Source organism: Hipposideros armiger, unplaced genomic scaffold (assembly GCF_001890085.2).
Source record: "Hipposideros armiger isolate ML-2016 unplaced genomic scaffold, ASM189008v1 scaffold_162, whole genome shotgun sequence".
NCBI lineage: Eukaryota > Metazoa > Chordata > Mammalia > Chiroptera > Hipposideridae > Hipposideros > Hipposideros armiger.
Window position 1 is genome coordinate 2,134,645 of NW_017731512.1, and position 12,740 is coordinate 2,147,384.

Genomic DNA, 12,740 nt, shown 5'->3' on the forward strand with positions numbered 1-12,740 from the left:
ATCGTGTAGGCTGCAGCCCCTGTGGCAGTGGGTTGCCATGGGCTACCGTGTGTAGCCAGCAGCCAGCGTGAGCAGCCAGCAGCCGCAGTGAGCAGCCGTCCAGAGGCCGGCGACTGATCTGCCTCGCCAGAGAAGAGCGCAAAGGTGGTGCCAACTTGGGCCAGTGGGGCGACAGCCTCCACGGCTAGAGTGAAGACAGGATGACAGCAATTTGTCTGTTCCCCTTCCCCCAATTTCCCAGCACTGTTCCCATGCCCCCAATTTCCCAATAAAAATCTTTAAAAAAAAAATGTTTGCTGTAAAACAGTATGCTGTGTTACATTGGCAGAAGCCTCATAAATCTTGTGTTTACCGAGTCTCTTAATTACATTATTCTCTCTTGTGCTTGATTTCGTCTCATGTTTTATACATTTAGTATAGCCTAAGTGTACAGTGTTTATAAAATCTACAGTAGTGGACAGTCATATCCTAGGCCTTCACATTCACTCACCACTCACTCACTCACTCACCCAGAGCTACTTCCAGTCATGCAAGCTCCATTCATGGTAAGTGCCATATACAGGTGTACCATTTTTTATCTTTTATAACATATTTTTAATATACTTTTTTTTACATTTAGATACACACATACCATTGTGATACAAATGCCTACAGTTACTCAGTACAGTCACATGCTGTATAGGTTTGTAGCCTAGGAGCAATAGGCTATGCCATACAGCCTAGGTGTGTAGCAGGCTACACCATTTGAGTTTGTTACATGCACTCTGTGATGTTCACACAGTGATGAAATTGCCTAATGACGCATTTCTCCAAGTATATCCCTGTTAAGCGTTGCATGACAGTACTACACTTTGTTGGTTGCCTACATAACAAATAACTTCCCCCACTGTGTAGATTGTCTTTACCATTTTAGTTTCTTTTAGTAAACAAGGTTTTAAATTTTTAATGTAGTTGAATATATCAGTCTTCTCTTTTATGGTTTGTGTATTTTATATATCTTGTTTAACAACCTACTATGTTTGAACATACTAAGAGAAAAGTTACACCTTTGGAGGAGAGTTTTGGGGACAATGAATGATAAATAAATAGAAAACTAGGCAAACAAAAAAATTCAAGCTACTTTTAACTCCAGGAAAAAACGAATGTGTGCAAAAGAAAAGTAACCATAGTCTGATTTGAGAATATTGTCCACCTGTAGTATTTATGAAGTCAAAGTAACATAGCCATTGACTATTAATCTTATAAAAATTATGATTAATTATATGGCGAGGATAGGGCAACAGGCTGCAAGCTCGTGTGGCGATAGTGGTGGTGGAGGCGGTTGGATTGTATTAGATTCCTATTGCTGCATAACAAGTTACCACAAACTCAGTGATGTAACACATTATCTCATTGTTTCAGCGGGTCAAGATTCTAGGCATGGCACTGTGCAGGGTCTCACAAGGCTACAATCAAGGTGTCAGCCGGGGTTGTAGTCTCATCTGAGGCATGGCTGGAAAAAGAACCCCTTTTGTTGGAAAAAGAACCCCTTTTGTTGGCAGTATTCAGTTCCTTACAGTTTTAAGACTGAGGACATCAGCATATTTTTGACTTGGATGGAGGTTGTCCTCAGCTGATAGAAACTGCCTTTGGTTCCTAGCCATGTGAATCTCCCAGCATTGGCGGCTCATAACATGGCGACTTACTTCAAAATCAGCAAGGGAGGGAGAGACTCCAGCAAGAGGGGCGCTACAGCCTTCTTTAACAAACATAATTACACACACATAATCATGGACATCCCATCGCCTTTACCATATTTAAGTGGGTTGGAAGCATACTAAAAGGGAGGAGAATCACTCAAGGGTGTTGTGTCAGTTTATCCAACTGTACCATTAAGGGGAAAAGAAGTCCACCGTCGCTTCTGCCACCAATTATAGTTTCAGGAGATTCCCTGTATCACTCTCATGTTTGATGATTCACTGGAAAGACAGAACTCACTGAAACCTTTGTACTCATGGTTACAGTTTATTACAGGGTAAGGGTACAGATTAAAATTAACCAAGGGAAAAATTGCATAGACCAGAGTCCAGGAGGGTACCAAACATCGGGCTTCTGTTCTTTTCCTGTGGAATCACAGATGCATTATTCTCTTGTCATCAACGTATAATAATACACATGGGATATTGCCAATGCCAACCAGGGGAGCTCACCTAAGCTCCAGTATCTGGAGTTTTTATCAGAGCTCATTGGTTGGTTGCCCACATGTCTAACTTCAGTCTCCAACCCCTCTAGAAGCCAAGTGGTATGACCCAAAGGCACACCAAAAATCACATTGTTAGACTTTCTGGCATGTTTCAAGGGCTTAGTGATTATCTCCCAGAAGCCAACAGCAAAAGCAAGACCCATCTTTGAGTTAGGTTAAATTATTTATACCTAAGTATGAACCTCAGAAGGTGGGGGGTTATGGGACAGGACCACCCTAAGAGTTTGATCATCACAAGAGCTGAATTATCTCTCTTGTAGTGGGAAATCAGTAGAAATATCAAATTTGAAAAACCAAGAAAATGTAATGTTAGCATGTTATTTAAAAATGGCTGAAAGATGAAATGGTTGCATCTTGGTAATGGAAAATGAAGAAGAGTGAGGGCTGGGGACTTTTTAAAATAAGCTTTGTAGAGCTATTTGCTTCTGTATACTACAATGCATGCACATATGACTTTTTGATAAAAATGAAAATTTTTAAAGTAATATGTGTCCATTTAAAAGTAATATGTGGGCCGGCCAAGTGGCGGTTGGTTAAGAGTTGTCTTGGGATGCCAGCTCTTAGCAGCAGGGCCCCGGTTAGGATTCCACATGAGGGCCAGTGACGCTGCACCCTCTACAGCTAAGATGGTGAACAACAGTTCGCCCTGGAGCTGGGCTGCTTGAGCCACTGGCGACAGCATAGGCTGCAGTGGAGCTGTAGTGGGCTGCTGTAAGCTACCGTGAGCCGCTGGCAGCCAACGTGAGCTGCCAAGAGCCACTGTGAGCAACCATCTAATGGCTGGCGAGCAACTGCCTCACCCAGGAAGAGTGCAATGATAATATCAACATGGGCCAGTGAAGCGACGTCCTCCATAACTAGACTGAAGAACAAAACAACAGCAACTTGTCTGTTCCCCTCCCACAATTCCCCAATAAAATCTTTATAAATAAATAAATAAATAAACAAATAAATAAAAGTAATATGTAATAAAATCAGATGCTCACATTTAAGTGTAAAGAAGAAAGTTAAAATTGCTTATAATTCCTCTACCCAGAGAGATGGCATTATTAACTTAATATTTTTCTCTGGCTGATTTTAGTATTTTTGTCTTTGGTATTCTGGGATTTCATTATGATATGTATAATTGTGTATATCTTTTTATTTATCCTGCATGAGATTCATTGAGCTTGATTCTGTGGCTATTTTTCATCAGTTCTGGAAAATTCTCAGCCATTTTTTCTTTAAATATTGGCCTGGCCCTAATGTCTTTCTCTTCCCTGGGACTCTAGTTAAATGTATGTTAGCACTTCTAAGGAATTTTCCGTTGTCTAACCCTCTTTTGTGTTTTCCATCTTTTTTGTCTTTCTGTTGCAATTTGGATTCTGATTTACCTTCTAGTTTGCTTATTCAGTGTTCAATTATGTCTAATCCTCTGGTTAACTCATCCTTAAAAATTATTTTTATTATGAATATATCTATCTATATCTATATCTATATCTATATCTATCTATATCTATATCTATATCTATATCTATATAGGTATAGATATAGATATATATACAAAATTAGGATATCATATTCTTATATCTATCCCCTGGCTTCAATAATATCATTCCACTTTTTTGGTTTAATCTGTGGTCACTGAGTTTGAAAATTTTTATTGTATATGTTTTTTTATTTCTAGAAGTTTTATCTGGTTCTTGGTCTCACCTGCTATGTTGCTTCCTATAGTTTCCTATTTCTGGCAGGTATTTTGAAGCCTGTGTTGTTTATTTAATAGTAATCATAGTTTTATAATCTGATAATTTCAATTGTTGTAGATTACTATGGCTGTTTCTATTGTTTCTTCGGGTTCTCCTTTGTGGTGCATGGTTATTTTTTTTACTGAGTACTATTTACTATTCTTTTTTTTTAAAGATTTTATTGGGGAATTGAGGGAGGGGAACAGCGTTGGGGAATTGGGGGAAGGGGAACAGAAAAGTTGCTGTCCTTTTGTTCTTCAGTCTAGTTGTGGAGGACGTTACTTCACTGGCCCATGTTGGTATTATCATTGCGCTCTTCCCGGGTGAGGCAGATCGGTCGCCGGCTTCTGGACGGCAGCTCACACCGGCTGCTGGCCACTCACATTGGCTGCTGGTCACACACAGTAGCCCATGGCAACCCACTGCCACAGGGGCTGCAGCCTACGCCGCCGCTGCCGACTCATGGCAACCCAGCTCCTGGTCAAGCTGTTGTTCAGCATCTTAGCTGTAAAGGGCAGTGTCACTGGCCCTCATGTGGGATTCGAACCGGGGCCCTGCCTGCTGGCATCCCAAGCCAGCTCTTAACCAATGCGCCACTCGGCCGGCTCCTATTTATTATTCTTGAAGAATTATTTGTGGAGATTCTTTTTGGCCTCGTAGAAAGGTGCCTTCCTTTACAGAGGATTTGTTTGCATTTGCCAGGCTTCTGGGGGAGATTAGCAATCAGCGAATGAAGCATCTCAAATCACGATTATTTCTGGAAGCTTCTTGAACTACACAGTCAATGTGAACATGGGCTTCCCATCTATATAAACTGGGACAACACTTCTCAATGTTATTTTTCACTTTTCATTCTGACTCCTACACTTCTAAGTGCCAGGGTCACCTTGCTTGCAGAAAGATGTAAGTAGGTTTACTTTTGTTTTACCTTGCCTTAAGGTGATAGCCTTTTGGTGTCCTAATTTAATGTGAAGAGGGTGTTCTTTAAATTTTTCAACTCAAGTGGACCTTGGTTCTTGATTTTTTCTTTTTTTTTTTTTTTGTCACCAAAATCAAAATTCAGTTTTTCAGTATGGTAATCTGTGACCATGAAGTTGTTATAAGAGATACTGGCTCCTTTGCGTCATGGAGCTTCCAAGCCAAGGTGGACCCCATACCCAGCAAGGTGGATCTAGTCTCTGGTCTCTGAAGTGTCACCTGAGAGCATCAATGAGACTATAGCTCCAGGATGGTTATATGGACTTACATGAGGGCTACTCCCATGAACACCTGACAGTGCCTTGATGGCAAGCTGAGTTTCCTGTCTCATAGACTCCTGAGTGAATCTGATGTAAGCGTGGCTGTTCGTGGTATTGTGAGTCTGAATATTTAGTTTGGCCTAGGAAGATGCCACCTTACCCCTCTCCCCACTGGATTGGCAGAATAGGGTCATCAAACATCCCAAAAGGGTTTGGCATTGCCTGTGCTGTGCTTCACTCTCTTGGACTCTTGGATTACTAGTTCCTTACTGTCCTGCCCACTATTTTGCTTTTAAGAAGACTTTTAAAAAAACAACTCTATTAAGATATAAATTACATAACATACAATTCATCCATTTAAAATGTACAATTCAGTGGTTTTTAGTATATTCAAAATTGGTGTACCCATTACCACTATGTAATTCAAGTACATTTTCATCACCCCCAAAAGAAACCCTGTACCAAAGGCTTTGTATTTAACTGTTTTAAGAAGGTGGTCTCCTAGCTGTTAGCCTAGCCCACCTTCACTGAAAACCTTTCTATAACACATATTAATGATAGTATGTTTTACTTATTTTAAATGTTCATGTCATAAAACATTTCTTACAAAAATTTATTCGTATTACATACTTTTTGGTAGGTGTTTGTGATTTTTATATTATGAATGTATTTCCTCTTACTGTTCAATTTTTTCTGACAGGTGATATATGCAAATGCTAAAAAGAAACCTCCAAAAGTACTTAAGGACAGTGAAAGTAAAGTATTTCCACTCCAATTACTCAGACCCATTTACCTTCCAAAAAGCAATCACAGATACCTCTTATATAACCTTTTAAGAACATGCTTATATGTACACATACACAGTTGGTTTTGTATCTGCAGTTTCCGCATTCACAGACTCATTCAACAGTGGATCAAAAATATTTGAAAAAAGTTATATTGTTGCTGACGTATATAATACTATGTAGTTAGGCCTACAATGGTTGCATCTGTACTGATAATGTACAAAGTTTCCTTGTAATTTTCCCTAAACAATACAATATAACAGCTATTTACACAGTATTTACATTAGGTATTATAAGTAATCTAGAGATGATTTAAAGTATACAGGAGGATGTGTGTAGGTTGCTATATGCAAATATGCCATTTTATATAGGGGACTTGAGCATCCATGGATTTGGTACCCATGAGGATGGAGGATGGGGTGGGGTCCTGGAACCAATCCCCTGTGATACAGGGGGACAACTATAGTCTAATAAAGCATTTTTCACTTTATTTTCAAATCATTCCATTTGTATAGCTAGAACTGCCTCATTCTGCCTAGTGTTTACATTTTATTCCATTGCAATATTCAAATTGCTGTTATTTTCTAGAGATTTTATGTGAGAATGGATTTAAAGTTATGTTTCAGTTTTGATATCAGCTATGCTAGCTTTAGAGAATGCGTTTTGAAACTCATCTTTTTCAAAGTTCTGGTGTGCACGATTTACCCTCTTGTTGAAGGCCCTTGATTGCCTTTCATGTTTCTTCTGTTTGGTCTATTCAGCTTAACCACCTCAGTTAATTTGGGTAACTTAGGAAAATACAGTCAAGCTTGTGAATTCATATTTGTTGACGTATTACAGTGTTCTTAATAGTTATTATTTTTATTATTTTTTTTATTGGGGAATTGGGGGATGGGAACAGCGCTGGGGAATTGGGGCAAGGGAACAGACAAGTTGCTGTCCTTTTGTTCTTCAGTCTAGTTGTGGAGGACGTTGCTTCACTGGCCCAAGTTGGCACCATCATTGCGCTCTTCCCNGGTCTCGAATAATTTTTAAATTGTTGTGAGGGACAGGATTGGCTCTTCCAGGAGTCAGCAAACTTTTGAGATGGAACGTACCCAAAGAGCCACTTGTGGCTCGCGAGCCGCAACTTGTCGACCCCTGATCTAGAGGGTGAGCGTGAAACCCGGGAAGCCAGATCCCACGGACCAAGGAAAGGTTGTTAGAAGGCAAGACCAGGGAGCATAGTCCTGAACCTGGATCAGATGGATGTATAAAGTAAAACAGAGTAAGAGAGTGTAAACACTAGCCATGATTAGCCAGGACAATTGTCTTAGTATTCTGGCCACTTCAAGGTAATGAATATTAATGTTACATAATGGTGCCAAGAGATCACTCTTATTGGGTACTGGTGCTTGCTTTGAGGTGGTTTGTCTGCGTTGAAGGCCAAGGACTGACTGGCTAAACTTGAATGCACAATTCCTTTTCAATCTCAGTTTCTAACGTTGTCCAGTATAAGGGTCTCAAAAGTTTAAAGTCAAAACAAGAATATATAACATGCAGGCACATAACATAACGAGAATACGAAACAAGAACACATAACATGGAGGTTCTTCAAGGCTTCATTCACAGGCTTTGAAACCAGCATCAAGAGAACTATATTGCTGATAAGGCTAAATAATTTTAAAAACATGAAAAATTTTCTATGAAATATCTGGACTAATGTAAATATTTGTAGCCTAATAAGGCAAAATCATTGTATAAAAGTTAAAACAAGATTTTTCTAAATACTAAGTAACTGGGTGAATAATACAAATATCTTCCAGTTTCATATAGTTGAATTAATCCTGATAGAATAAAATATTTAAGCTAGGAATGGGGAAGAGGGAAGAAAAATATGTTTTTGAAATTGAAAGCATATATTTGAAAAAAATAATGAAGTTTTAGAGTGACTATAATTATATATACAGAGGCTGCCAAAAAAATGTATATACATTTTAAGAAAGGAAAAAAACCATATTATAATTGTAATAGTATATACCGATAACAAAAGATGAACACGAGTCATGTGTATACATTTTTTTGGCTCCCCTGGCATATATCTTCATTGTTTATTGTATCTTTATATGTTTTTCCTGTAACATGCTTAATGCTCTTTGTGGAATGAAGCAGGTTGTAATAAGTAAAAATAAATGGTTTTGTGTTTTATTCAACAGGAAAGATTGTTTAAAACTAATGAAATATCTTTTAGAACAATTGAAAAACAAGTTTGAAAAGCGAAAGAACCTGAAAAAATTCTGTTCGTATCATGTGAAAACTGCCTTCTTTCACACATGTACCCAGGCCCCAAGTGATGATGATTGGCTACCCAAGGACCTAGAGGTCTCCTTTGATCGGTGTGTGGAATACTTTCTTCAGTGCCTCAGGACAGAAGATCTTAAGCATTATTTTATTCCTGGATTCAATCTGTTCTCTCGAGACCTTATTGATAGAGCGAGTAAAGAATTTCTGTCAAAGCAAATAGAATATGAAAAAAATAATGGATTTCCAGTTTTTGATGAAGTTTGAAATTATATTTTTAAAAAGAATCAAGAATTACAGTGACTTTACAATAATTGGGATGTTTGAAACTTTTCACAGCAATGACTGATGAAAATGCATGTAACTAATTATTCAGCTCAGTTTGTCTTAATAAACTCTAATGAGCATAAAAGGATTGATTATCCTAGGAAAACGATTACTCAAGGAATACAAAGCAAAAGGAGTATTTAAAATCTAAAAGCTGGGCCGGCTGAGTGGTGTGTTGGTTAAGAGTTGGCTTGGGACGCCAGCTCTGAGCAGCAGGGCCCTGGTTCGGATCCCACATGAGGGCCAGTGATGCTCTGCCCTCAGCTAAGATGGTGAACAACAGCTCGACCTGGAGCTGGGCTGCTGTGAGTTGCTGGAGACGGCATAGGCTGCAACCCCTGCTGCAGTGGGCTACGATGAGCTACTGTGAGTGGCTGGCAGCTGGCATGAGCTGCCGTGAGCAGCTGTCCAATGGCCGGCGAGCGACTGCCTCACCCAGGAAGAGCACAGTGATAATACCAACATGGGCCAGTGAAGCGACGTCCTCCACAACTAGACTGAAGACCAAAAGGACAGCAACTTGTCTCTTCCCCTTCCCCTATTCCCCAATGCTGTTCCTCTCCCCCAATTCCCCAATAAAATCTTAATAAAAGATAAATAAATAAAATTTAGAAGCTGTAATTTAATAACAATTGTCACCCCAATAAACTTTAATTTCAAAAAAAAGATCTAAAAGCTTTATCAGGTTGGAATGAAAAGGACAGAATACCTATTACCTTACATTCATCAAGCACTTATTGAACACCACTTTTCACTGAGCACAAATGTGTGGAAGGTTACAAGAGACAATATTAGAAACGATCGTTGCTTACATAAATCTGGCAGGCTTAGTTCAATGCACAAACGTTTGGAAGCAATGTAGTAAGATAGGTAAGGAAATGAAAAAATAAGTTCTACATTGTCTCCACAAGTGTCAGGAAATTCATAATCTTATAGGAAAATATTGGGAAATTTAATGTGTGGCTAAGTATAAAACATAACTTATTTTCTCTTATTTTTATTTTTAGTAACACTTTTATATGTATTTCTGAAAAGGCAGTACATACACATAGTATATAATTCAAAGAAGTGGGTATGGAATAAAATGTCACCCTCTCTTGTCTGTGCTCAGGCAGTGGTTAAGCTAGAGGCAACTGTTGTTCACTTTTTCCTATTCCTATATTTTTGCACATTTTCTTTATGGCTATTTTAATGAATGTTTTCTCATTGTTTTGTAGAAGTTCCTTATATATTTTATATACACTCGTGCCACATAATGACAGACCACATATACGAGTATGACGGTGGTCCCATAAGATTATAATGGAGCTGAAAAATTCCTATCAGTCATGGTAATGTAGTGCAATGCATTACTCGTGTGTTTGTGGTGACGCTGTTGTAAACTGTGCTGTCAGTCATATCAAAGTGTACACGTAATGCTTGATAATGATAATACATGTCTGTTACTGGTCTATGAATTTGTTTACTATACTATACTTTTTATCATTATTGTAGAGTGTACTCTTTCTACTTATAAAAAAAATGTTTGGGGCCGGCCGAGTGGCGCGATGGTTGGGAACTGGCTTGGGACGCCAGAGGGCCCCGGTTCGGATCCCACATATGAGGGCCAGTGACGCTGCCCTCCGCAGCTGAGATGCTGNGCTGGCTTCTGGACGGCCGCTCACTGCGGCTGCTGGCCGCTCACGCTGGCTGCTGGCTACACACGGTAGCCCATGGCAACCCACTGCAGCAGGGGCACTGCAGCAGGGGCCTACGCCGTCGCCAGCAACCCACGGCAGCCCAGCTCCTGTTACTACACTCTTAATTCTGTCCCATTAAAATCTTTGTCTACTCTTGCACTGTACCATAGTGTCATACATAATGTATCTTTATAAGTCTTGATATCTGATAGGGTAAGTTCTCCCACTTTGTCTTTCTTCAAGAGTGTTTTAGATATTCTTGATCCTTTGTATTTTCATAAAAATTATGGTATTATCTTGTCATGTTCCACAAAAACATTTTTTGGAATTTCTATTGGGAGTATCTTGAGTCTATAGATAAATTTGGGATGACTTGATATAGTTACAATAAGGAGTCTTCCACTTCATGGAAAGGTACACACCTCCATTTATTACGATTTCCTCTAGTACAGAGTTTTCTCCACAGAAATTTTGTATATCTTTTATTAGATTTACTCATAAGCAATTATAACTTTTTAGTATGAAAATTTTAAACCAATAGAAAAGTAGAGTGAAGACCACATGAACTCACATGTATACCTGTTACCCAGCTTCTTTTGTATTTTCTACTTATGCAAATTGTGCCACCTATTGGGTTGTCGGAAAAGTCATGATGCATTTTTGCAATGAAAATCAGAGAAAAAATACGTCATGACTTTTCCAACAACCCAATAGTAATAATGATAGCTTTGTTTCTCCCTTTCCAATGCTATAATCTTCTTTTTCCTTCCCTTACTATATTTGCTGGGATAGCTAGTGCATGTTGAACAGAAATAGGGGAAGCAGACATCCTGCCTTCCTGATTTCAAAGGAAAAACCTCAGTTTTTTACCTTATATTGTCATGTTATTGTGTTTTGAAAGTCTTTGATCAGATCAAGTTTCTGTCTAGATTTAAATTGCTGAGTTGTTTTTTTAAATGAATGAATGTTAAATTTTATTAGCTGTATATTCTGCTTCTATTGAGATGATCATGTTTCTTCTTGATTCTGTTAATGTGACAGATTATATTGATTGATTTTTAAATTATAAACCAATCGTCCATTTCTGGTATAAAACCAATGAGGCAATAGATAGTCTGAGCTTGAAAAGCTCTTAGCAAGAGCTGGTCAAGTGTCTCAGTTGGTTAAGAGTGCGAGCTCTGAGCGACAGTGTTGCCGGTTCAATTCCCACATGGGCCAGTGATGCTGTGCCCCGAGCTGAGCTGCTGCTGAGCTGCCAACAGGTGGCAGGATGGCTCAGCTGGTGAGAACACGTGATTCGACTCCTGCATGGGATGGTAGGCTACGCCCACAAGCAACTGAGATTGAACATGGCACCTTGAGCTGAGCGGCCATGAGCTGCCAACTGTCGGCCAGATGGTGACTGGGCTTGGAGCTGAGCTAGATGCACCCTCCACAACTAAGATTGAAGGACAACAACTTGGCTGTTCCCCTTCCTTAATTCCCCAATAAACTCTTAAAAAAAAAAAAGCGCTATTAGCCATGGTAGTAAAGCTTGGGGAGCAGCTGGGGGGAGATCATTTTAATCTTACACAAACTCTTCCATAGAATAGAAAGAAAGGAAATGTTTCCTAGTTCATTTTACATGAATATCAAAATTTGCAAGGATGGTTAAAAAATTTTTGAATCCATTGATTCAAATTATTAGTGAAACAAATATTAACAAACTGAATTTAACAATATGTAGAAGGTAATACATCTTACCATCACGAACTATACTCAGCTCTAACCTCTTCACCCATTTATTCCTACCTTGGTCCATTGTTTGCTTCAATGACTTCTTTTAATATGTAATCACATTATTTATATGTTAAGTTTTTTTGTTGTTGATTTTTTTTTTGTTTTCTTTTAGCTGAGCTGTCCTGCAGTATCTCAGCTCAGGCCGCTCAGCTTGGGCCGGGAATTGAACCGGCAACCCTGTTGCTCAGAGCTCACACTCTTGAGCGAGCTCAACCAACTGAGCCACTGGGCCGGCCTGTTCACTTCTTTTAGTCTATGTCCACCTAGAAATTTTTCAGAATAATATTTTAATGAAGGAAATTACTTAACTATTGTGTTGTTTGTATATTGACATTCTTGATAAAGTACTTTTCTGTTTTTCTTTTGGAAATTAAGAAGAAACATGGCGGATATCCTTCTCTCACATTGAAAAGCTCATTTTGGGTAATCATGGAAATTCTAAAACATGCTGTGAAGAAAATGGAGAGAAGTGTTGCAGGTAACTTCCTTCTTTTGATAAATTTGGGATTATCTATGGAATGTTTAATTTTTTTATTTTTTATTTTTTTTTACTCGATAGCTCAAACCTGAAGATGATCATTGCTGGGTTGAGTTCTGGGGGAAGTGCATGGCTAGATTGACCTGCAGTATTATCTAGACCAGGGGTTGGCAAACTTTTGAGACAGAAAAGCCACCAGGGGTCAGCA

General features: G+C 39.0%; 1 protein-coding gene across 1 annotated transcript in view; it reads left to right on the forward strand.

Moving 5' to 3' along the window:
* Positions 1-12,536, forward strand: part of CGAS (cyclic GMP-AMP synthase) — a 35,680-nt gene extending 23,144 nt beyond the window's left edge. Inside the window, exon 4 of the mRNA XM_019651531.1 lies at positions 12,430-12,536. Coding sequence (XP_019507076.1) covers positions 12,430-12,536 — 107 coding nt within the window. The remainder of the gene's footprint in view (positions 1-12,429) is intronic.
* Positions 12,537-12,740: the final 204 nt, after the last annotated feature.